Source organism: Zophobas morio, unplaced genomic scaffold, assembly GCF_036711695.1.
Source record: "Zophobas morio isolate AGI-343-1 ecotype UQ-CSIRO unplaced genomic scaffold, CSIRO_AGI_Zmor_V1 ptg000017l, whole genome shotgun sequence".
NCBI lineage: Eukaryota > Metazoa > Arthropoda > Insecta > Coleoptera > Tenebrionidae > Zophobas > Zophobas morio.
This window is the reverse complement of record NW_026972122.1, coordinates 13028776-13056617: the sequence shown is the minus strand read 5'-3', so window position 1 is coordinate 13056617 and position 27842 is coordinate 13028776. Positions and strand designations below refer to the sequence as shown.

The following is a 27842-nucleotide window of genomic DNA, read 5'->3' as shown; positions in this document are numbered from 1 at the left end:
GATTAGAAGGTAATTCACGTTGTTTTAACGAGCGTTTGATTTGTTTTAACACAATAAATAACATCACAACAAAAACACGTGCACAACAACGTATACGACCGCACTCTCGATGTTCAGCTGGGAACTACTACCGGCGGACCGGCGCAGCGGTGCAAAATAGAGGTGGGACGGGTAGTAACTATTCGTTACAAAGTATTCGTTACTATTCGTCAATGATTACTGACCATTTCGTGATTTCGAGTATGCATTCTGGATTCAAATACTAAGGAATCAAGAACCGATTGCCGAACTACCGAGAAATACGGACCTCCCAAAATGATACCTATAAATCAAATACCCCCTACTTTTATTTACTAATACTTCGCTTTCAAGTTGACTTGAATGTTGAAAATAGAAAAAAGAATAAGTTAAAAATAATGTGGCCTTTTGTTACTTCGGGCCTAACGCTTGATTACTCTCTAATAAAAATTTAATGAAGTAACTAAAGTTATTAAATAATAATAGATTTATAAAGTAAGTTTTTTGTTTTTTTTTTTTCTATGTAATATTATTTTATTTATTTTTGTATTTTTTTACGATTTAAATATATTTTTTGTATTATTCCCGAAGTTATTAGATATTTTCATACCGCAATAAAACCAAACCAAAGCGAGTTTCACTGAGTAATCAATACCCGAAGTAACGATTATAAATAACGATTACTTTTTTAAAAAGTAACGAATACGTACGAGTACACCAAAGTAACGATAGTTCCCATCTCTAGTTCAAAACACAAAAAGCACGATACACGAGGTATAACCACAGCTGTTGCTCCCCCCCTTATGAGAGAACTAGAAAGTAGACAGTGGCGTAACTACCGGTGTTCCATGTGTTCGCCAGAACACGGGCCCGCTTCTTCAAGGGGCCCGGTCCGGTCACACGAACATTTTTTTTATTGAATTTTTTTATATTATGCGCAAATTACATCCCGAAATAAAAAATTCTAAAATGTGCGGAAATCCCAGGGTCAATCGTTCATTGCTATTTACGAATTTTTTGCTGCAAAGGGCTGGACCTCTGGTGGCATCTCAACATCATAGACTAAATAAACTCGGCTTTTAGCCGGACAAATGTATGACTAATTTATGATACAGGATAACAAAATACTTAAATTTTGTCCCCAGATCATCAGTGAAACTTTATGCAGTAATATGACGTGAAAAAAAATTCAGTTTCAGTTGTGTTTTATGAAAACTTTCGTATTTTCAAAACTTTTTAATTTTGTACTTGTGGTGCTTTTTTCGAATAACAAAATATATCTGATGTACATATGTTACAACTAATTTTTTAAGTGGAAAAAAAACTGGACCGCGAAATTATTAGAGAATGAATACCTAGTACCCACACTAGTTTCACTAAAATTATCACAGCATGTTTCACTTTTCTTACAATACCTCGGTGGCTTCAGCGGAAAGATCTTTTTCGAAATTAAAAGTGACTAAAAATTTTTTAAGAAACACAATGGAGATTATCTTCACTGAATCTCTTAATTGCAAATCAAATTGCCAGAAGCTTAGCTGTGTCAAATCTTGTATCAATTTGTGCCCATTGGAAAGCAAGAAGAAAACAATTTAGATAGAATGATTTTAATAAAACGCAAGCTCTAATTGCAATCTACTCATACTTTACTCATTATAATCGTATTTTTAAATATATATTTTTATTTCTCTGTTCTTTAGGGGCCCCACAGTGTTGTAGTTAGAACACAGGCCCGCAGTTTGATTGTTACACCACTGAGAGTAGAATACTTTAAAGCTATGCTAGAAATTATGAATTTTATGGACTGGTCTAGAATTTAACTTTGCTGGTAGTTTACAGCACCCCTAATCATTGCGCATTCTGAAAGTGTCTGCCGAAATAGGTAAGGTTGTTTGCCGCCTGCACAGGGCCAGATTTGTGAAATTGAAATTTTTCATTTTTCAGAACAAAATTTTAAACATTACATTTAATTAAACTGTTAAGGCTCCACCACACAGGCATTAAAAGATGCTAAAGTAAGACAAAACCTCATCCCATTTTAATAGTTGAAGAGCGGTGCGATACATGTAGATGGTCGTGACATAAGAAGGCACCGGGTTGTATTTTCAAAAAAACGTTTGAATTTTTGCAATTAAAAATAAAATGCGTAGAACGAGAGTCCATTTTCGGCGAAAACTATAACTCTGTGTGCTTTTAAAAATGATCAAGGTGATCACGGTAATCAATCGTTTTTTACTTTTGCGTTTACCAAAAATGCTGAGATTTTTCTTTTAAGAATGCCTCGTGTTCTTAAACATATCTGTCTAGCACTTACGTATTCACTATTCTAAAAACTATTAAATTAACCTAAATACTATACTAACTAAACAGTAAACACTAATCACTAAAATGTTTACTTTACACTGACAAATCACAAAGAATATGTTCATAAGGTTTTTCCGTGTATTTATACAAGATTTTCTTCCCCTAATACCACAATACTTACTAGAATTTTTCTTTAGTTTTTAGATTGGCTTATTTTTTTATTTTTACTTGAAAATCAAAAGGAGTGATGATATTATAATATACCGTGAGGTTTTTTTTCTCTGAACATACGATAATAATTAATGTTAAGTTGGTTGCATACCTGTTTGTAATAGATTGACTTGGACTTTTAAAAACTGAACAGAAAATCTAATCGAGATTTAGGATATGTCAAATATATTGCCATTGACATTTGGCACTACTCTCTTCATGTTAAGGTATTGTAAAAAGTACAAGTTTAAAGAACAGAAAATTTACGTTATTGACCTTTTTAAAACAATATCGTCAAAAATGTTAGTGTAAATGTCATCGTTGACATGACCTACTCCTCAATTATTACGAATCTTATGTGATCTTACGTTCAGTTTTTAAAAGTCTAAATCAATCCATTGGAGGATGAATATGCAACCCAACATACATGAATTATCCTATGTTCAGACAGTGAGTATAGATGTTAAAATACATAGTCACTGGTTCAGAGAACAAAAAATCTCACGGTATAGTAACGAATACAATGACTTCAGGGAATGCCTCCGACTTATGCGAAAATTCAGGTAAATACTAAACTTATTATTGTTAGAATATTTCGTAGGGGTGTATTTATCTAGGCAATAATACTATATAACTAGTCAGGAATTTCACTAACTTTGTATATACAGGCTGATTCAGCATATATGACGAATTTGACCTATCCCGACAGGCACCCCAAAATACATTTTTCTTCTGTTCCTTGATTCACAATAGAATTTAAAAAATATCATGAATCCAAGTTTGCTTTCTTATGACTGTCAATTTTGAGCAGTTGACAATTATTTAGCAATAGCATTTGGCATTTTGCAATTTTGTTTGAGAACAGCTGCTGATGATCTCAATTTTATCAGGAGCATCTTATTTAATGATGGGGTCAAGTTTTCCTTCCAACAATGGCAATATAAACAAACACAACTTACATTATTATGCACAAGAATGCACAATTAGCCAATAACACTTGACGTCACGCTGTGGCGGGAACTTAGCGTTTGACAAGCGCCGTGAAACTCCATAAGTGACAATGGTAACATTTTCGCATTTTATTTAAAAGTGTGGGTATTTATCTAGAAAATAAACAGGTGAATAGCTTGTTTCATATCTTTTCTGTGTATCAGGGTGCTTTTTTTGGCGATTTGAGTTTAAAAATACATAATAAAAATAAAAATACAGAACACTGTTTTGGTCTGAATTCCTCGTCACCCAAAATACATCCGTGTGTTTTAAGCGGTAAATCGAAAATTAATATTTTCGTTTGAGGTTAATGTGACGAGTTTAAGTGAAGGTGTGTGATTTGTTTTTAAAGTATGGATAATTTAAGTGATTATGCACGATGTCTTTCCGTCAAAGAGAAAAACAGATATGTACAAAAGTTAAACAATTTAAACGGCGTAGATCCTTATATAATGAGTGCAAGTGCTTTTAATTTGTGTTTAGACGATGTCCCTACCATAACAATGAATACCATTCTAAACTTTTTTATTTTTGGAGTAAGTAAAATAACTCACAATGAAATTCGTGCATTCAAAAGTCTAGACGCATTTATTCAGTTTTCTCTTTTTTAAACAACTGTGTTTTTCAACATTACAAGTATTGAGTGGATTTATTTTGATATCCTAAATTTTGTGATGGAACATAATCAGGGTGGTCCACATCCGACAAATCTGCAGGTTTACCTAAAAGAGCACCAATGTAGTCATTTATTAGAAACTGTAAATCTAATAGGTAGTTACTGTACCTAAAATAAAATGATCTGAACAAATATAGGAATACTTTACTTTGGCTTCGTTAAATCCACTCGTTTCAAGGTTTTTAACCAAAGCTTCCGCCTTTTTTCCCCATCCTGTATATATTTACGTTGCTAATTGCTGGGAAAGGAAAATAAAATTTCTCCGCATTTCTGGTGCTTCGATTCGCGCAACCCACAACATCACAAAATTTAGGCATTTTCTCCTAAAATACAAAATATTATAATATTAAGATGCTAGTGTATTTAAAAAACATTGATATACATTAACACGGAATTAATTTGCAAAACAAATAATAAGATGCAGCGAAGTTAACCTGTACATCACATTGGAAAACATTATTTTTTAAGGATATTCAAACGTTATGGTGCGTTTTACAGATATCTACACAATCTAGAAACTGTAACAAACTTACCAAACTATAAAAACACAGTTGACACACTCTCAAATTTAAATGAATTCCGAAAATATTAGCATTGACTCTTATGAGAAAACCGGCTAGTTGTCAAACGCTGCCATGTTGATGACCTCGGACATTGATTAAATACATATATGTATTTAATCAATGCCTCGGATGACGTCAGTGTATTTGGCTAATAGATTCGTGAAACTCATTTTCAAAGAATTGTTTCGATCAACTTTTATTTTAAATGTAATGCATGACAGTGACACTTTGTCTTGACGTTTTTAAAACCACAGACTTCGTCACTTCGTGGATTTGTGATATATTTGAAATTGTAGTGTAAATCAAGAAATAAATGAATAATGTATTGTGGGTTGCCACCAATCACAATTTAAATTCGTCATTTAAGCCGAATCACCCCGTATATATTTTTTTAATGTCAAAATTTCATATTGAACAACGTTGGGATTATGTAATAAGCGATGCAATGTAATACGTAATACTGTTGTACGGTAACAAATAAAATTTGGATAAAAAAGGTACCAAAAACTCGCAGTGGGCTAAAGTCATGACAATAATTACTGTGATTTTTAAAATCATTGTTTTTCTGCATTTACATACTAAAATGTTGGTGTTAAATAATACATGAAATTTAATGCATTATTTGAAAAAAGTGCAATGTTAAAAAAAGATATGTAGTAATAGCAAAAAAAAGTTTAGATGGCTGAAGAATGTATAAACAAAAAAAAATTGGAAATAAACAAGTGCCTAACGTGATAAAGAAAACTATACCCTAAATATCAACCTAAAAATTGTATTTAAATTCTACCGGGAAGAGGCGAATGTATATAAAAAATTAAAATGTGAAAGTCTATGCCTGCCACCAGCTGTTGCTATTATAAAATGGGTAATCCCCATGGCAAATTTCTCAAATATTTTCAAATCCGACCCTGCACATTAGCAGGTATGGCAACGTACCCGATCCCCTTTTAGGGTACTGTAAACTACCTGCAAATTCAATTTACACAAACAGGTAAAGAGACCGAAAAGGGACAGTAGCCACTAAGGGAAATACAACATCCCGCCTGCCTTGAAGTGCAGTCGCTAGCAAAAGCAACGGTAAAATTGTTTGGCACGGAAGAGCTGTCAGTAATGTTAACCGTCCAATTCTGGCTGTCATAATAATAACCGGGATAATTTACAACATTGCCTGCTTGCTACCCATCCGAGCTTTTCGGATTCTAACCAAGTAAATTTTATTTCGTCTAGTCTCCCAAGTTTCTGGTAACCGAATAGATAAATGAATAATGATTAAATAATACAAATAAATTATTATTTCTAAACAATTTAGGTGTTGTTAAATATAGGAATGAACACAAATAACACATATTTGAAAACATTTAATACAGTGAAACCTGTCTATGCCGGATTCTGTAGAAGGTGGAAAACTGCTCATCGCGGAAATTTTCCGCAGTCCCGTTTTTTCAAATACCTAATTTTCGTCCGTATAAGCCGGAAACTGTATAACGCGGAAACGGAAAATATTTGTAAATCCCAACGTGTCAAAATACATGCACCCAACTCTGTGTAAAACGGAAGCGAGAACAAAGTTGATAATTTCTACGAAAAATATATAATTCAATTCGTGGACCTTCAGGTGCATTTTTTGTCAACAGAAAATCACTGTTCTCAATTCTCATTTAATTGGTGTCTCTCGTGGTTATATGTGTGTTCGCAATGGCCCAAAAAACGACCAACAATAACAACAAAATGGATTTAATTAATGTACACGAGCAGCAAAATTTGAGTGTTAAAGAAATTTGCAAAAGTTCGGTTGTAAAAAACGCAAGTGTATCAAATTATAAGACATATCCTAAAATAAATTAGAGAGTAATGGCAAAGCGGTGAAAAAGCAAATAACAATAAACAACTATTTCAAATAATTCTTTTATATGTACCCATGTATTCAATTTAATAAAAATTGATTTCCGTTTTATAGAGGTTTACTTTGCGTCATAGCCGGGTTTCCTGTAATAAGACGGATAAAAATTTTGGACCCGCGCGATTCCGGCATAGACAGGTTTTACTGTATTACCAAATTCGTCTGTGATTTTAGTTTCAGTTTTGCAATTTTGATTTATTCAATAAAATAAATTGGCTGATTCATTAATTTTTGTGAGTCAGCTTGTACAAACAAAATTAAAATATATAAATGCAGTTATAAATTACAAGTATAAACTGATCATATTTTGCACATTTTAGATAGGATTAAGGATTTATTCGGCAGAATGTTGGGATGACGTCATCAATTTTTTGAGGGTGATAAACTGCTGCATCTTGAATAAAAATTACCATAACTTTAAAACGTTTGCAAGTTTTCAAAGTATTCAGTTTTGCAATTCTTGATTTATTCAATAAAATAAATTGACTGATTAATCATTATTTTTAGTCACCCCATATAATAAGCAAACCTAAAGATATGAATGCAGTGATCAATTACAAGAATCAATTATCGCACGATTAATTATTCACATGTACAAAAAAGAGAAAGTACATAACAAAAACAAGAATGATTGCAACACAAAAGTCGAAATTTCCAACTCTTTATTAATTTCGTGGAATTGTTGAGAAAACCAGAACTTCTCTGTCGTTTCTAATAGTTTTTTGACATTGCGCCGCGCCAGCACCCATGTAAGGAATTTTGGCAACACAAAACTCCACTAGGGTGAAAGTCGACTCGAAAGTGTCAGAAATGAGTCCGAACGTGATTTTTTCATACCGAAGTTGCAAAAACAGTAAAAAAAGCGGTGAAATAAGAAAACCACGACATGAATTGTGGCTTTTTTTTGTTTGGGTGTAACCCCAGTACACGAAGAAAACGTCAAGCTTAGTTAGATGCGCTTTTGCTGGGCCATCCTCAACCGTAACGTGACCTAGCTACAGTTTCTACCTATACTCAAATTTTATTAAAACACAAAGTTTTTACTTTAGTGTACATTTAAGGCGGTAGTTTTCTTTTGTAATAATACCATATTGTAATCCCATCCATTTATGCCAGGTTGAACTTTACAACGAAATCCAAGATCTTCTCAAAAGCTAAGCGCTTTGATTATCCTGAGCCAGCACCAAAAACTATGTTCCTTCACTCCATTACTTTAGTAAATTTTATTTCGTTTTTCTTCAAACTAACCTATTTTGTCTTACAGCACCCGTATGTCAGCAGCATAATAATCACCATATGATCGCTTCGACGTCAAAAAAGCGGACCGTTTCGATGTCAAAAAAGGGTCCAGTTGCCTGGAAAAATGAACACTCCTCCTTAGACCCCAAACCCATCTTCATTGGGACCACCAAGACCGAATTGATGAAACGTGACTCGGACCTAAACATAGACCTGAGTTTAACTTTGGACCAACATTTGGAAAATGGACAGAGTTGCTCCATGTTCGAGTCCATGTGTCGTCAGGTCCAAAACTCCCCAATTTTCATCTCGGATGACGGGTTTGGCTCGTGCAGCAGGACTTCTTCACCACCATCTGAAGAAACCGTAGCAACGCCGGTTCGCAAGGTGGTATTCAACTGCCTATCGGTGGGAAATTTAGAGGAAATGTGCGAGATAATCGCAGTCGTGGTGTGTAAAAAACTAGAAAAAAGGCAACAGGAAAACAGTTTGTGGACCAAGGCCAGGAAGTGCTTGAAGAGGGCCGAGGGTTTGATGGCAATTTTAAAGCGGAGTGACGACTGAGCTTTGTTGCATTGTACAGTTAGTTGTAGATAAATAGATTAAGATTTTACCATGTAGATATAATTTTTAAAAACGATAAACTTATTTTTAAAATTATACTTATTTTCTTTCTGAAACTGTCACTTGGAAGAGCAGAAAAATCGAAAATGTAAATCTAAGTGTGAAAAAAATGAACAACAGTTAAAATGAAAAGAAAAATAACAAAATTTGGAATTCATATTTGGTTAGAGATCCTTCAAACATTTAAGGCGTTCATGGCTTTGACGTTTAAAGTACTTTACAGCCGACCTTTCATAAATCTTAGTAAATGTAAACCATGCCACGTGCCAGAGACGGCCGAGACGCGAAGAACCGGACTAAGAGTAATTTTGTTTTTAACGTTTCGTCCGTACCTTAATTATTTAATCATTACTCTGCACATTTGAAAATATTATCAAGATACTGAAGGCAAAAAACATAAAATCTTTAATAAGTACGATCGCAATCAAGAAACTAAGTTTTTTGATAAATCAAATAATTTTGACGATGTCACCGTCCTTTTTTTCAAATCCGGAGGGTACATTCATATTGCTGTTATATTAAAAATAATACATGACTAGAGAGCGAAAAGTATGCAGCAAAATTTTGAGAAATATATGATCATGTAATATGCATGAAATTTATGCAAATATGCAATAATTTTATTAATAAATGCAGAGATATGCAGTTGCATATGCTCCAAGAATTTAAAAGAAGTATAATAACACAACTAAATTTATTTACAAAGTATAAAAACAGGTTTATCGAGCTTAATTTTTTTAATAAAAATACATAGATAAATAAAATTTTTAAAAATTATTGCCTTACACTAAATAGTGACAAATAAATAAAAAATTATAATAATAGGCCATTTAATTAGTATTTTTGTAACAATTTATTTTTAAACACTTTTCGAAATATTGTAGCAAAAAATTTTGCCGGTGATCCGAAAACATATATTTGTAAATAGAAATGCGGTTTGTAGCAGAAGCTACAAAACACAGTGCCTTCTTGAAGAATAAATTCAGGAAAAGACCAGTACAGGACACGGTTGATAAAACCGTTAATTATTAATTTAGAAGAGTCGAGTGATGATGACAATGACTATTTCGATCAATAAATAAGCAGTAGTAGTTAATTAGTAAATAGTTGTGTATGTCAAAATTCTAACTAATTTGCTGTAATAAAAAATGATTGAGTACAAAGTTACTTTATTTTTACCTAAAATAAAAAAATCGAAAGGCGCAGTTGTCGGTAAATGCAAAACTCAGTCCTGCCCTATACTTTTAAAAAGGTCTTTTCAGGTAGGTATCGAAGAGCGGCTGTGACGGCCTATTGAATTATAATTGGACTCAAATTGGGGTGAAGCCATAAACGTCTTAAATGTTTGAGGGAACTCTACAGCTCAACCAACATTCTTGTGCGGAGTCTACCTCAGGCGTCTATTGACTTCTACTAATTTTTATGAGGGCTTAACCACCCGCCGTTGTAAACATGTATATACTTACCCAGAGCTCTGTCTTGAGTAATACAGGACCGTACTTGAATTTAACAGAAGTGTTGACGTGCAGTGCAATCATTATCCAAACATAAAAAACACACACTTATCAAGGCACAGCCAACAATTATTCATGTGTCCAACTTCAGGTAATCGATTATTGCATTTGCGGCTGAGTTTCTGGGCCTGTCTAATTTGCAGACCACAGTTTATCTTGCAGACTGGGGGTTAAAAATGCTGCAATCAAGTCGAAATTCGACATTTACTTATTTCCCAATACGAAGATTGTTGGTACAAAATTTCAACCCGTTCGTAGAAACACTTAAAAACCACCCCCAAAACAACCTTGCAGACTTTGGCTTAAAAATACTCCAATCAAGTCAAAATTTTATATTCGCTAGTTTATCAATATGGGGATTATCGATACGAAATCTCAGCCTATTTGAAGAAACCCTCAAAAATTACCCCCAAAATAACCTTGCAGACTGAGGATTAAAAATGCTCCAATCAAGTCAAAACTCGACATGTGCTTATTTCTCAATACGAAGATTGTTGGCACAAAATTTCAAGCCGTTCGAAAAAACCCTTAAAAATCACCCCCAAAACAACCTTGCAGACTGGGGGTTAAAAATGCTCCAATCAAGTCAAAACTCGAGATTTGCTTATTTGTCAATACGAAGATTGTTGATACAAAATTTCAACCCGTTCGGAAAAATCGTTAAAAACTACCCCCACAACAAGCTTGCAGACTGGGGCTTAAAAATACTCTAATCAAGTCAAAATTTGACAATCGCTAGTTTTTCAATGCGAGAATTATCGGTACAAAAATTTCAGCCTATTCGAAGAAACCCTCAAAAATCACCCCCAAAACAACCTTGCAGACTGCGGATTAAAAATGCTTCAATCAAAGCAAAACTCGACAGTCGCTTATTTCTCAATACAAAGATTGTTGATACAAAATTTCAAGCCGTTCGGAGAAACCCTTAAAAATCACCCCCAAAACAACCTTGCAGACTGGGGGTTAAAAATTCTCCAATCAAGTCAGAACTCGATATTTTTTAATTTTGCAAAACGAAGATTGTTGATACAAAATTTCAGCCTATTCGAAAAAACGCTCAAAAATCACCCCCAAAACAACCTTGCAGACTGGGCATTAAAAATGCTCCAATCAAGTCAAAATTTGATATTGGCTTGTTTCTCAATATGAGGATTATAGATACAAAATTTCAGCCTATTCTAAAAAACCCTCAAAAATCACCCCCAAAACAACCTTGCAGACTGGGGGTTAAAAATGCTCCAATCAAGTCAAAACTCGATATTTCTTAATTTCTCAATACGAAGATTCTTGATACAAAATTTCAGCGTATTCGAAAAAACGCTCAAAAATCACCCCAAAACAACCTTGCAGACTGGGGATTAAAAATGCTCCAATCAAGTCAAAACTCGACAGTCGCTTATTTGTTAATACGAAGATTGTTGATACAAAATTTCAAGCCGTTCGGAGAAACCCTTAAAAATCACCCCCAAAACAATCTTGCAGACTGGGGGTTAAAAATGCTCCAATCAAGTCAAAACTCGAGATTTGCTTATTTCTCAATACGAAGATTGTTGATACAAAATTTCAATCCGTTCGGAAAAATCGTTAAAAATCACCCCCAAAACAACCTTGCAGACTGGGGGTTAAAAATGCTCCAATCAAGTCAAAACTCGAGACTTGCTTATTTCTCAATACGAAGATTGTTGATGCAAAATTTCAACCCGTTTTGAGAAACCGTTAAAAGCTACCCCCAAAACAACCTTGAAGACTGGGCCTTAAAGATATTATTATCAAATCGAAACTTGGTGGTTAGTTTTTATCTATACGAGAAGTGATAATGCAAAAAAAACAGCCTTTTTTAAGCTGCTCTTAACAAGTACCCCAAAGCTATTTTTCATACGGGAGCTTAAAAATACTCCAATTGAGTCGAAAGTTACCACTTGCTGGGTTCTTTACACAAAAAATTAGCATATCAAATTTTAGTCACCTTGAAGCAACTTATAAAAATGATTGATAGTTGAAATTCATTTAAAGTACAAGTAGCAGAAAAATTTCAGACACATATAAAGAGACAGTACATTATGTCTAAAGTAGGTGCGCACCATAGAGGTAGAATGAGAGGAGGGAAAATTGTTTGAAAAAATGCCTGGTACTGCGCCTTCTACTAGGGTCATAAATGGTTCTTTTAGGTCCTCCGAGAAACTGGTTGTTCCAGTGGCGTGCTCGAAAGCGTTTGCGTGATACTAGGCATAAAACAAAAGTAATTTCATAAGAAAGCATATAAAAGCAGCAGCAGTAAATTTACTTGAGTATTGGTTAAGATTCGTCGCTACGGTCGTTGTGTTATCTCCACCTTTGCGCAAACCGAGCTAATTCCTACAATAATTAATCATCTAATGATCTTAATATGCATTGTTAATTATGAAAAATATTGTTTTGTTACCTTTTATAACTGTATTTTAATGCATATACACTGACCGGCGAAAAACCTACCACGCTGTAAAATGTCGCAAAACCAAACTTTAGAAATTATTAATTTAACTAGTGATCGTTATTTTATTAAAGAATCATTCACTGTTGACACATGATGTATAAATTAGCAACAAAAAAGAAGACAAATAAACGCAGAATTAAATTTAATTTAACAAAATAACAGACAAAGCGACAATTTGGGAGATGTCTGTAAGAGTTAACGGCATTATTTTCGCGTGAAAACGTTTATTAACTGCCAAACTTATAATAAAATGATGAAAAACACTGTTTACAACAACAGCCTCCTTTATTATTTTAATTAAGAAAATATCCTAATTGGTCTGTTTCTGTTATTTTGTTAAATTAAATTAAATTTTGCGTTTATTTGTCTTCTTTTTTTTGTTAATTTGTACATCATGTGTCAACAGTTTATAAATAAGGTATGTAGTGCCATTGGAAAGATTAAAATCATGTATATTTTCAAATTCTATTTTTACTTCCCGAGCGTAAGCAAAGGAAGTATTGTAATCGAGTCCGTCGGCCGACTCTCTACTTTTACGTTTTCTCGATCTTTCATGACCCCTAGAAGACGAAGAAATAGGTCTCCCATTTCCGTCTGTCTGTCCGTCTGTCCGTCTGTCCGTCTGTCCGTCTGTCCGTCTGTTGTCACGGATTTTTATTAGACAGATAATCTCCGAAAGTACTCGACCGATTGTTGTGAAATTTTGTACTTATATTAAGAATATCATGTAGATGGTAAAACGCTAACCAAAATTTGTCGAATCATCCCCACCACTAAAGCGATGACGTCACTTCAAAATTGTACATAGTAAATGGGTTTTCAATTGTATAAAATAACATAGTCCTACACATGTAGTTTACAACTCTGAATCGACTTTTCACCCGAAACGTCCAGATTTTTGGAAAAAAAATCAAAATTATAAAACAACATTTTGAAATTTAATTTTTAATCTGCTAACCAGAATGCTTTGAAATGTTGCAGATGTTTTAAGGCTATAAAGAGCATCATAAATCTTTAGTCAAAAAATATTTGCTTATCCCCTCCAAAAACTTGATGACGTCAGCTCAAAAGTTTGTGGAATAAATCATATCTAAAATGTACAAAATATGATGAGTCTGTACTTGTGAACTATTACTCCATTAATATTTTTTGGATTTGCATATACAGGGTGACTCAAAAAAATTAATGAATGCGTAAATATGTTTTATTGATTTAATCAGGAACTACAAAACCGAATGCTCTGAAATCTTGCAGATGTTTTAAGGTCATAAAGAGCATAATAAATGTTTAGTCAAAATATATTTGCTTATCCCCTCCAAAAACTTGATGACGTCAGCTCGAAAGTTTGCCGAATAAATCATATCTAAAATGTACAAAATATGATGAGCCTGTACTTGTCATTTATCACTCCATTCATATTTTTTGGATTTGCATATACAGAGTGACTCAAAAAAATTAATGAATGCGTAAATTTATTTTATTGATTTAATCAGGAACTACAAAACCGAATGCTTTGAAATCTTGCAGATGTTTTAAGGTTATAAAGAGCATAATAAATTTTTAGTCAAAATATATTTGGTTATCTTCTACAAAAAATTGATGACGTCAGCTCAAAAGTTTTCCGAATAAATCGTATCTAAAATGTACAAAATATGATGAGTCTGTACTTGTGATTTATCATTCCATTCATATTTTTGGATTTGCATATGCAGGGTGACTGAAAAAAATTAATGAAGGCGTGAATTTATTTTATCGATTTAATCAGGAATTACAAAACCGAATGCTTTGAAATCTTGGGAATATTTTAAAGTTATTATAAGCATGGTAAACTTTTGTTCAAAATGTATTTGTTCATCCCTCCTAAAAAAATTGATGACGTCACTCTTAAATTTTGCTGAATAAATCCTATCTAAAATGCAAAAAATATGATGAGTTTGTACTTGTGATTTATCATTCCATTCATATTTTTTAGATTTTCTTAAGAGGTGGTTCAAAAAAATTAATGAAGTCAATTTATTTTATTGATTAAATTAAAGGCAACACTTATTATTAGTATTACACCCCAACCAACCCAATTTGGTAGACACAAAATTTGTTAAAGGAAAAACTCGGTTGAAACATAAGGGTAGCACGCTTATTTACATCGACTTTAACATTACAGACCTGCATTTGTTTTATGCGTTCACTTGATTCCGCGAATGTGAAATAGACATGTTTATAATCAACCAATTGTGAATTTCACCGTCAAGAATTAAAATAAAACCCAATGTTTTATATAATAAGCGGAAGTCGAAGCAATAAAACCGACGGTCGTTTTGTTTACAGTTTCTGTGTTTGGCTCTCACGTATGCTGTTACGCCTGTCATCTTAAATTAACAATGTTTATACATACACGATTTTCAGTTGCCTCTGATACGTAGGTATACGTGAGTAAATTGTTTCGTTATTTTATTGATTATTACAAATCAATATTCAAACGACCCAATTCATTTTCCCGAAAATTTGAGAATATAATAATTTTATTCTTAGTATTACACTACATCTATCCCAACTGATATACGTGTCCTTGCAAAAATGTTGATGACGTCATCGCAATTTTTTTTTAAATTCCCACTACAAAAATGTAATGAGAAAAAAAAAACACAATAGGCATGCAGTCGTCAAGTTTCCGACAGCGAGGGAAGTACTGTCTAAACTCTTTAGACCAATTTTTTTTTCTTGAATTTTCAGATCTATATCGTTATTTCCATCTAAGAATTTAATTTATCAATACAACTAAAATTTCCATAAATACATGCACTCAACTAGATTAGTCTTAACTGTAGTCGTCTTTACTTTTACTAAGATTTTCCAATTCTATGTCACTTTCACCGCTAGTACGTAAAAGAGTTTTGAGAAAAATACTCCTATCTTTTTTTTAACTTAAAGTGCAATCGAATCAAGTTACATTTGCAACAGCGTAACCAAACAACCTTTCTTATTTCCCATTTTATACAATTTATGTCATAGATTTATGTCAATTAACGCTTAAACAATGTCATACAAAATAGAGTTGCAAAGAGCCATATACCAGTTAGTTACCCAAGTATCTAAAAGTGAAATTGTGAATATATTTTGGACCAAATATATTACACGCGCAACTATATACAGAACAATTAAAGATTGCGAGGTAGCAATACCACAATAAGTTTAGAAAGATTAAGAAGAAAGACAAGAGCCTGGAACATCAACAAGAAGATTGGCTCGATTGTTTAGAGTTCTTATATAACAGTTTCTAGAGAAATACGCAAAAACAACTTAAAATACAGCAAAAGAGCTAAATGTTCAAAACATACAGCATCGCAGCTAGAGAGAATTCGTAGATGTTGCCGGCTATTGAGAATTCATCATTTTCTGGACAGTCGTGTGGTTGTGCTGGGTGATGAAAAATATTTTACGTTTGCCCATTCCGAGATGGAAGGTAACGATGGATTTTATACAAACAATATAGAAGAAATTACAAGTAAAATTTAAATCGAAGGCAAAGTTTGAAGATAAAATTTTGGTTTGATGGGCTATATCTCCGGCCGACGTTTCAGCACAATTCATTGGTCGTACTAAAGGTGACGCGGTCAATACATAACAATATATGGGAACACCATAATAACGACGATGTAATATTTTGGCCAAATTTAGCAAGTTGCCATTACACTAGAATGTCCAGGGATTGGTTAGAAAGCAATAATATAAGTTTTGTACCTAAGAAAAGGTAATCCCCTCATAGTCCCCCAGTGCGAACAATCGAAAACAAAATTTGGGGAATACTAAGTAGAAAGGTTTACAACAACGGCTGGGAAGCTAATTTAGAAGAACAATTTACCAGACAGTTAGAGAAATGGACGTGGACACCATCCAAACGCTGTAAGACCTACATATGAAGACAATTTTGCGTCGTATTGAATATAACGAATCTTTATCTGTTTTCCCATTAATAATAATTAATTAAGAAATTAGCACATCTCTGGGTTCTTCTTGAAATTCAAATAAAATTAAGTTTGAGCTTCCTATTATTAATTTAAACTTTCTCTCAAAACTTTTTTTTGTTTACGTTAGGTTTCTCGGAAATTAAAAATGTCTCTAATTTTCTTTAAAATATCTTTAAGATTTTGTTTCCTCTGAATTTTAAATTGTCTCTTCTGGACACCACTAACTTTGTATTTTTTGACTGATGATGAAAGTTTAATTATATCTCAAAGAACTCAAAACCAGTATGTACTTGATGAACCAAGTTAACAACAAAAATGACATGTAAAAACGCACAAAAAATGAGAGATTGGACGAAAAAATGCCGAACTTATGCATTCTTACATAGTAGCAACAATTATCTAACAGCGATAAACATGAACTCAAATTATCACAATTCACGTATCTGTAACAAATATTCCTATATTCGTAATTTATATATTTTTTAAATTTAAATATTAATAAATTAATTAATAATTAACAATAAAATAATAAAAAAATAAATTAATGTCAAATTTTGACTTGATTAGAGTATTTTTAACCCCTAGTCTGCAAGGTTGTTTTAAGGGTAGTTTTTAACGGTTTCTCCGAACAGGTTGAAATTTTGTATTAACAATCTTCGTATTGAGAAATAAGCAAATATCGAGTTTTAACTAGATTGGAGCATTTTTAACGCCCAGTCTGCAAGGTTGTTTTAGGGGTGATTTTTGAGGGTTTCTCCGAATGGGCTGAAATTTTGCATCAATAATCCCCGTATTGAAAAACTAGCGAATGTCAAATTTTGAATTGATTAGAGTATTTTTAAGCCCTAGTCTGCAAGGTTGTTTTAGGGGTAGTTTTTAACGGTTTCTCCGAACGGGTTGAAATTTTGTATTAACAATCTTCGTATTGAGAAATAAGCAAATATCGAGTTTTAACTTGATTGGAGCATTTTTAACCCCCAGTCTGCAAATCTGTTTTAGGGGTGGTTGTTAAGGGTTTCTCCGAACGGGTTGAAATGTTGTATTAACAATCTTCGTATTGAGAAATAAGCAAATATCGAGTTTTAACTTGATTGGAGCATTTTTAACCCCCAGTCTGCAAGGTTGTTTTGGGGGTGATTTTTGAGGGTTTCTCCGAATGGGCTGAAATTTTGCATCAATAATCCTCGTATTGAAAAACTAGCGAATGTCAAAATTTAACTTGATTAGGGTATTTTTAAGTGCCAGTCTGCAAGGTTGTTTTGGGGGTAGTTTTTAACGATTTCTCCGATCGGGTTGAAATTTTGTGTCAATAATCTTCGTATTGACAAATTAAGAAATATCGAGTTTTGACTTGATTGGAACATTTTTAACCCTCAGTCTGCAAGATAAACTGTGGTCTGCAAATTAGAAACGCCTTGAGTTTCTAATCAAGAGCCCTTCCGAAAACTAATGAAACCAATCTTATCGGGCACTAAAATTTTCAATACAGACCGTCTCGACAAACCGGCCATCTGGACTGCGGCAAGTTTACAAGGGTCTTTAGTTAAGCCCTCACAAAAATTAGTGGAAGTCAATAGACGCCTGAGGCAGACTCCGTCAAAAATTTGGTTCAGCTATACGTTGGAATGTCTATTAAAAACGATTAAAAAGGAACAAATGGGTTATTTAAGTTGAATGATATATGTATATATTCTAATAACAGATGTTATAGTTATTATAAACAAATCGATTTTTCATTTTGTAAAACAATGAGGTTTAGGGTATTTCTGGATTTTTCGGAAAATCAGTTTAGAGGAATTTAAAATTTAAGGTTGGCAACACTGCTTTCTACCTGAGAACCTTAGATAAGGAAAGAGTCTAAGCTGAGAACCATTGGCAGTAGCACTTCTAACCCAACAACTATTAACACAAAAGTTTATGTTGTATGTTCTGTTCTTCTGTGCCCGTTATTAGTTTTCTAACCGACGTCATAACATGTTGTGCATCAATTTTTTGTTATTTGTTGTATGTATCGCATACAGTGAACAGTGCTTCTGTGTACCTTTCAGTGTCTGCAGTTTGAAGGATATTTCTGACACTGAAGAATTTAATTCCCTTAAGCTAAATATGTGGGGATTTCCGTAAGTTGTTTTTAAATATTGATACAGCTGTTTTTTTTTTCAAAAATCGAAAAACGTCGCAATTTTTATCAAAAAATCACAACTTTTGGGAAGCAGAGAGAAGGCTGGGTTTTAATTATGTCAAAAAAGGCGTTTACTGTATTATTGAAGGGATTATTAAATATAATTTTTATGTAGGCACCGAGTACGAATTACAGTACAGACAGGGTCGCTAGAATGTATGGAAACGGTTAAATATCTTGAGAACCAATTGTACAAATCAAGTGAAATTAGATATAGGGGTACAAGAAGTTGTGCTCTAATTACTCGCGAAAACAAATTTGTTTTCGAGCTGCAAGGCCAACTTGATTTTTTTTAATAACACTACCATATTATTAATTAATGCATTTTTGAATAGAGCTTTTTTTTTTCGAATTCATTGATGTCGCGAAATAAATTAATAATGATTAATTTTAATTAATATTAAACAATAAATAAATTAACCAACAACAACTGAAACCAAAATTAAACTTCTGTTTTCTACAAAAGATGCTCAAACTGCTCTCCATTTACTTCCTGGCAGTAAAAAAGACGCTGAATCAAATTTTGTAGTGAGTTAATGGAAATTTCTTGACGAATGCTAGCAATTTCGTTACGTATGCATTCATGTAAGCCTTCAATGGGAATCGATCTATGATATAAACGCGATTTTTCAAATAACCCCACAAGAAAAAAAGTCAAGGGTGTCAAATCCGGTGATCTGGAAGGCCACTCAATAGTACCCTTCGGCGTATCCATTTACCAGGAAAAGTTTTATTAAAGTACCGTTGCACCTGACGTCCAAAATGGACTGGAGTACCGTCTTGTTGAAACCAAATAGTTTCTGCTGGTATAGCTGCTTTCAAAATAAGAGAGTAAAACTACCTGGAAAACTGACTTGACTTTTAGGCTATCATAATAGTGCCATAAGCTTAGTCCATTATACCTGGTACAAGCTGTCAATCATTCCGCTTAGGGTTGGAAAACCCTAAAAGTGAAATCAGTTTTCCAGGTAGTTTTACTCTCTTATTTTGAAAGCAGCTATAACTCCGGAATTTGGTAATTCCGAAAAAATTCTCTACGTCTAGGCACTATACATACGTTCCTGCAACAGTATTATTAAGTATTCCTCAGAATCTAAATTCCCATTAATAAAAAAAGGACCAATTACATGGTAACCAATAATACTGCACCAAACATTCAGTTTTTCCGGACGCTGTATGTAAAAATAGTATATTATTAGCCAAGGTTGCAGAGCCAAGTATTCTAGACCGAGCGCAAATTAGAACCCGAGACGCGCAGCGTCGAGGGCTCTGAAGCGCGAGGTCTAGAAGTGGCTTTGCAACCGTGGTTAATATACTATTTTTTTCACTAGTAGAAACCATAAGACAATAAACTGAAAAAATAAACGTTCAATTTTTTGACGCAACATGATTTTGTTTTGATTTCTAATCAAACTTAATCTAAATCTTCAACACAAAGAAAACCGTTTATACTTGTCGCTGAGTTAATCATTTTATCTTCTACCGTCTACCAACTACCATGCGTATACTCAAGTAATGTTTGTAGCACACATTTGTTCATTTTTTAAGAAATAATCACATCAAACATTGCGTACATAACCTCAATTTTTCTTTTTGAACCGGTGGTCGCAAAAGTTGAATTTGCTACCACTAAATGAGTCGACATTTGCATGCGTCATGGCTGCTAGTGAAAAAAAAAAATTATTGGCGAATAATTAGAGCACAACTTCTTGTACTCCTATACCTTATTTCAGTTGATTTGTACAATTGGTTTTCAAGATATTTAACCGTTTCCATACATACTAGCGACCCTGTATGTACATAATGCACAAATTAATTGAGGCTTGCGACTGGACGGGTTTCGTCCTATCTTAAATACATCACGATTTCAGGAGTTGAATTTTAAAAATATGAGATAACGCTTTAAAAACTATATTTTGAATTTAAAAAATTTGGATTCAGCAGGAAACCTCCACATTTATATTCATGTCTATCTAGTCTGCAGTTCTTAATGAAGAAAATTATAAACCTGACCAATTTTAGACCACTTTAATCAGATTATCACTAGATATTAATGTAGAATTAGGTCCTGAGATAACTAGTGCGTATAACTAAACACCGGTTACATCTGTTGATGTAGAAATAAGTTTTTCTTGATACAAAATGTTGACAAATAAAAGAATTTTACAGTGCAAAAATTTGGAAAAATATCTAATTGTTGCGTCTGAAGAAGGCCAGTTGTAGTAAATTTTGTAAAAAATACTCAAATTGTCCTAAACTTATTTCAACTGACGATAAAGAAATTATAAAAAAATACCAATTTATATATTCTATAGTGGACAAAACTTACGATGCTTGGGGGCAAAAGATTTAAGTTGACTACTACAAAAATTAACCATTTTAGATGTATTTTAAGTTTCTTGTTAAAATAAGTCTGAACATACTAATAAAAAGAACGGCAAAATGTAGCCCCGCCCACCCGCCCTATCTCAATTTTTTTTTATTCGTCGTGAGCCAAGAACGCGGAGCTTAGCTGCAAAATCCTTATTTCTATACGAGAAATTAAAAACATGTATTTGAGTATTGTGTTGCTCAAAGAATACTATGTATATTAATTAAGAAAGAAATAAAGCCAAAGGTTAGGCCCCACTCATACCCGCCCCGATCTCAATTCTCAATTGTGATGAATTTTTCATTCGTTGTCAGATCGAAGGGTGGAGCTTTATTGCAAGATCCATATTCGTCTACAAGAATTTACCATTATAAACATATTTTAAGTTTCTTGTTCTGAAAAGAGGACTACGTATTTTAAGGAAAAAGGCAAAATATAAGAAGCCCCGCCCACCCACCCTATCTCAATTGTGATGATTTTTTTTTAATCGTCGAGAGCCAAAGCAGTGGAATTTTAATGCAAAATTCTTATTATTTCTCTACAAGGAATTACTATGTAAGACATTTTTTTGAGTATTATGTTATGCAAAGAATACTGTGTATATTAATAAAAAATGAAAGCCAAAGATTAAGTCCCACCCATACCTGCCTTGATCTAAATAGCATCACAATTAAGATGGGGTAGGTGGGCGGAGTTTATATTTCGCCTTTTTTCTTTTCTTTGAACAACACGATAGTCAAAAACATGTTTTTAATTTCGTGTAAAGAAATAAGTTGCAGTTAAGCTCCACCCCCTTGGTTCACGACGAATAAAAAAAAATCATCACAATTGAGACAGGGCGGGTGGGCGGGCTTAGATTTTGCATGTTTAAAATGGAAAATTTTTATAAGAAAATATCGATTTTAGATATTAATGTAGAATTAGGTCCTGAGATTACTAGTGCGTGAAACTAAAGAGCGGTCACATCTGTTGATGTTGAAAGAAATTTTTCTTCATACAAAATGTTGGCAGATAGAAGTGTAGTTGTTTTTATTTTATTGTTCTTTTATTATTAATTTTATAATTTCATAAAAAAAACATATAATAAAAAAAAAGCTAATTTCCTCCCTACAGCCAGTGGTCATATATTAAACTCGATGTATAATAAAAGTGAAGAATTTTTGTTTGGAGGTAACTTTCCATGTTTGGCCAAACAAAGATCCCACTTACGTAAAAAATGTTTTGAATTCATTCAACTAATTAATTACGGTTACTATGATACCAAGAGCTGCACAAACCTGACCAAAATTCCAATTTTCTTCTTACACAAGCGGAATATAATTATAAAATACGTTTAATAATAATTACATTAAGGAATAATAATCCCAAAGTATTGATTTTATTCGAACGCCAGAAACCATATTTTAAAACGAAACCACAAAACGGCTATTTTAGAAGCTGCACTGTGATTGCCAAAAATAGATTTCGGTCAATATCGGGGAGCGAAGGTTGATTACGCGGTGTAACAATTTTCCACCAGAGGGTACTGATTTCCATTCAACCATTTTACTGATATCAGCATTGTCAGTTACAATACAGAAAAATAATTCCAAATTTTACAATATATGTTATTATAAACTTCATAAGCAAGTGCTCTTTCCAAAATTTTGTCAAGTAAATTTAATTTAAAACTTGTTCGTACTGATCCACCGCTATTATTAGCTTTGAGCAAAGAATAGAAAATGGTCTAAAAAATTTACGTCACGTGGTGATATTTAACTTACATCAAAATTTATTATTAATTATTATTTTTAAAATTTGTTAGTGTCATAACCTCACTTTCTTGAGTATTTGAATCAGGTCAGGCAATAGTGTAGCAAGAATCTCTTCTCAGAACTGATTTTCAATTGCCAACTTAAGCATTATTTCTAAATAGATCATGCTGTAGTTCACAGTTTTTATCATAGTTTGCCGTAGGTGCGAAAGCGACGCAGACGTATGCTGCGACGTCAGATGTGGGGAACGACGTCTCGATACTCAACCGTTTAACGACAATACGAGCTATCGGATTTTCAACTCACACACCAAGGCAAATTTCGCCGAGTTTCCTTGGATGTTGGCAATTTTTTACCGAAATGGCTACCGTTGTGGAGGTTCTTTAATCCATCCTCAAGTGGCTTTGACTGCTGCCCATTGTGTCGATAAACTGGGCCCATACAAGGTACGAGCCGGAGATTGGGACCGTTACTCCCGAAATGAGCCCCTGGAACACGAAGATCGTGCAGCGGCAAAGGTATCTACCTATATTTACATTTACATTGTCTAATTAACATGTGGTACATGCTAAATACTTGTTTATTAAAACTAAAGAATCGTCTCTTTGGCAGATAATCATCCATGGCGCGTACGACGCTCATTCGCTAAAAAACGACATCGCTCTGATCATCGTCGACAAGCCTTTTCCCCTCCAAGAAAATATTGGAGTAGTTTGCTTGCCCCCTGAAAATTCGAACCCTATTCCAAAAGAATGTTTAGTAACAGGATGGGGTAAAACTTCCCACCAGAGTCGGTATTCGAATATTCTAAATAAGGCGACGTTTCCAATGGTGTCTCATAGTTTTTGCGAGATGGCACTGCAAATGGCATCATTAGGGCCATGGTTTAAACTGGACTCAACTTTCATATGTGCGGGTGGTGAGAAGAAGGACTCATGCAAGGGAGATGGAGGAAGTCCCCTAATGTGTGGGATAGCAGACACTAAAAATGTATATGAACAATTTGGCATTGTCTCTTGGGGGTTGATATGCGGAACGACGGATGCTCCGGGAGTGTATGTTAGTGTAGCCAAATTTGTGAACTGGATTGACAGGCAAATGGTATTGAATGGCTTCAATAACAGTGTCTACAAGTATGACAGAAAATGATAGTTACATATGAGTGAACCAGCTATTAATTATGTAGTAATAATGGTGGTACGCAGGAGAGAAGAGACTCAAGAGACGTTTTTCCGTGAGCGAATTCGAGAATTAGATTGGAGAACCAGGCGTCCGTATTTCAGGCGCTAGATCTGAGTCTTACATGTAAGTACGCGTAGTATATTTTGTCAAACAGTTTTTGAACTTTCTAGTTTAGTCGTTAATGTATTTGTTTTCTGATTTACTCAACAACAATTTAACCAAATTTAGATTAGTATAGTAGTTAGGTGGTCACGTTACGTCCCTAAGAAAAGCAAGCCATTTTTGTTTCAGCTTTTAAAAAGAAACTTTAACTTCTCTGCGGGCTACGAGGAGGAGGAGGAGCCACTGAAGGCTCTCCGTGAGGACGGTACGTTTTTAGTGTTTTTTTTTTGTTCTATATGGCTTTATTCGTTTGTTTAATGTCTTTAGTGGTTGAACAAATGTACAATTGTACCTACCAAATACCAGAATTCGATGAAGTTGAGATCGTTTTTTTTCTTCGGGGTCCCGTTCTCCGACGAATGCGACGTTTTCCCCAGATCGAATTGACGAAATAGATTGTTAGATCAAGCGTCCACTCGTAAGTACTATGAGTAAGCATGATTTGTCAAATAATCGAGTTTAGAAGTTATTTTATTTTTGTATTTAATTCAGATGCACCCCCGGCCTCTTCTCCAGTAATTTCCGGTTCTGCTTCACCGTCGTTCGGTAAGGTGGTCGGCTCCAGTCTAAAAAAAATTGAAAAGAGATTTTGTTTTGTTTCTTAAATAAATAGTTACTACAATTTGTATTACACTTTTATTTCTCTTTGACAGCCACGATGACAAACTTTTGTAACAATTTACGATTATTTCAATTATCATTTGTTCAAATAAAAAAACAAATACTACGTGTGGGACATTTTTATCTTCTCACTAATAAGGCATAAATTCGGTTAACCCTTCCAGATGTTCGTTGAAATGATATATGTATGTTATATGTAAACAAAACCACCTTCGCACAGACACTACATATAAACATATACATATATGCATACACCTACAACACGTACGTACGCTTATTTTGTGACTGCTCTCCGTACAACGTACTGACTAATACGTCAGTTTACTACCTTATCGATATTGCGTATTTATACACAATTTTTACCCCCTTTCGTAAGGTGTGAGATGTTAAATATAATGTTCATTCTTTTCTACACGAGAAAGTGATTCACGGCATAGATTGTCCAACTATAATATACTTAAACAATGATTTGGGTGTAGACCCATTTCTTTGGAAATGGAAGAGCTAAATTGCATGTGGAAGAAGAGGTAATAATTACACGTTTTTAACATTTTAATACATATATTGAAAAATAAAACTACAAGCGTAGTAAAATGATAAATAAGTAAATATGTAAATGGAGAATGGCAAAATAAAAACATGAGATTAAACTTAGATACCTAAAAACATGAAAAACTATAATAAAAGCGCCACGCAATTGTATTCCGTTATTAAAACCTTAAAATCTATGAACATAACCCATGAAACTAATTAAAATTAATCCTAAAAATTCTCTAATATCATCATGCAATTAAAACTTGAAACTAACCTAGTGAATCCCTAATTAACTGCGATACCTTCTAAACCATAATAATAATAAGTGCGTGATAAATAAACTTCGAAAACTGCTAAATACGAATTCGAGTAATGCACTTAAGTATTTAATAAACTGCGACCCGCTAATTAAGTACTTTTAAAACAGCTAAGAACAATTAAAATAATTCAGTGGAATTCAAAGAAATTTTCCACTGAGAATAAAGAAAACAACTAAAAAATCTATGCTAACTTGTGAAATTAAACATGCAAAGAGAGACAAGCAAATTTTACTTTATTTAATTAGCTAAATACGCCGAGCGCGAACACTTGTTCACGAGAAAATCAGCGGTTACAGGACAGTCAAATAAACGCAAAAATGACACAGTCTTTGCGTACAGTTAAACGTTGAGAAATTAGTACCATAAATGCGTTAAAATACAGTGAGATTATTAAATTAAAATGAAATGCGAGGTTTCCCAAAACTATAGTATAATAATCAGAAAATGAAAATGATCTGCTCTATATCTGTCTGGTATTCGTTGTTGATAGCCTCTCCTCGAAATTTCGTGGATGGTCTCGCAGTGTCATAAATAGACAGCGGATTTCTGTCGGGCTACGTCACGATTATAGGTGGGGACGCGCTGGATCGCCAGGACTCAGTAGCGGGTGATAGATAATCACTGAATTTAATCGGTACTAATTCCATAAATATAATTAACGATTTATTAATCAAACGGCTAAGTAAATGAGAACGGGAATTAACAGCAGAGTGCAACGAAACAGCGTTATTCTAATCTTAAATAAACGAAGTGCAGTCCGTAACCGCAATGAATTCGCATCCCGTATGAGCCGTACCGAGTTTGGCCTTGCCTAGCCCGACAGAAATCCGCTCTCTAGTCATAACCGGCTGATGTTTCCTTGTTCGCCATATAGACGAGGTTCTCCTTGCAGTTGGATCGCCACGTTATGTTGAAGGGAGTTCGTGCCAACAAGGTGAAGCCTTTTGGAGAAGTTGAGGGTACTTCCAGAGAAGTAAGTTGATGTTGTGGGTGTGGATGGCGTGTACAGGTTGAATCATGCAACACAAAAAAAGTAAATTAATGATAATCAGGCCGAATACAATGATTAGAATATCATTGTATTACTCTAGCTCATTGAGAATTTGTGCTCATGAGTACCTTGGTTGATATACGAGCGTTTGCGACTGTTCAACATACGCTCGCATAGGGTCATGTTGCTTTAGACTTATCATTTGACGTTCTCCGCAGTTCATAGGGAGGAGAACAGATGTCATCGTCGTCGAGATATTGTTTACGGTGTTTGTGTCGTGACTAACCCACCATATGTCTATTGGGTTAGAATTGTTCCTTGGTTGTTGCCATGTTAAGTTATATAGCTTGGAATTGTCTTTAACTGGCCAAATCATGGGGACCCATTGCTGATTTACAGTAGACATCGTGTTGTCGAATTTCTAGAGATTTATGCTGAATCTCCTTCTTGTGTCGAACTACCTACGGTCAAACTCTTTATCTTGCTCTCTTACAATCTAAAGTTATTTAAATGGAGTGTATGTATGAGATTATTTTCTTAGTACTGGGCATGCATTATTTATTAAGACCCACCACTAACCAAGAAATGACCGGCATTCAGGCAAGACTTCTATCATTACGGGTACTAAGACCAAGTAATGATATGCATTGATTAGATTAACAGAACAACTTTCGAGATTCTAGAATTACAGCATACAAATTAGTCTGCTATTATTCTCTAATCTCACCCTATCCCCAAAAGTCTAGCGTAACTACCGACCATTTATCCGTGCATCACTTGGAAAGTGACCTACACTACTCTGAGCTAGTGGTGCTAATCTAATCTGACTGACATGATCAGACTGTTCAAGAAACTTACGAACAATATGACATGTTCCTAACAAAACAGCTTTTTGAGTTTTGACAATTATTGAATCATTCAAATGCAAAGACTTTAAATTCTCAACAAAGCTATTTGGAACTATACCTACATTAGAGATAACTAGGGGCAGAATTGAAATTTTTTTAAGATTTAACATGGATTTCATTTCTATCGATAATTGTAGATATTTTGAAATCTTGGTGTGGTATGTTTGAATAATGTTGTTTGTGTTAGGAATAGCAATGTCAATGAGAATGGCTTCGTTTGTGTGTTTTTTGATAAGTATGATGTCTGGTCTGTTAGCTGTAATGTTTAAGTCTGTAAGTATTGTGCGATCCCAGTATACTTAATTTGTATTTGTTATTTTCAAGGAACGGAGATGGAATGT

At 33.9% G+C, this 27842-nt stretch overlaps 1 protein-coding gene and 2 long non-coding RNA genes across 4 annotated transcripts in view; 1 reads left to right on the top strand and 2 right to left on the bottom strand.

Annotated features, from left to right (window-relative positions):
• Nucleotides 1-27842, bottom strand: part of LOC135130502 (uncharacterized) — a 275273-nt gene that overhangs the window by 241655 nt on the left and 5776 nt on the right. The window lies entirely within an intron of this gene.
• On the bottom strand, nt 4166-4818 carry LOC135130063 (uncharacterized). Its single transcript, XR_010280666.1, has 3 exons — nt 4732-4818; nt 4307-4521; nt 4166-4244 (listed from the first exon to the last, which is right to left on the bottom strand). It is a non-coding gene; the product is annotated as an uncharacterized LOC135130063 (long non-coding RNA).
• Nucleotides 18529-24732, top strand: LOC135130356 (phenoloxidase-activating factor 2-like). 2 transcript variants are annotated; one of them, XM_064057717.1, is made up of 6 exons: nt 18529-18596; nt 22986-23301; nt 23396-24088; nt 24257-24332; nt 24395-24545; nt 24620-24732. In XM_064057717.1, exons 1-3 carry the CDS (start codon nt 18583-18585, stop codon nt 23930-23932), a joined length of 867 nt encoding a protein of 288 aa, XP_063913787.1. In that variant the 5' UTR covers nt 18529-18582; the 3' UTR covers nt 23933-24088; nt 24257-24332; nt 24395-24545; nt 24620-24732. The 2 variants fall into 2 exon arrangements, with proteins under 2 accessions (XP_063913787.1, XP_063913788.1); XM_064057718.1 differs by having other exon boundaries at nt 24395-24558.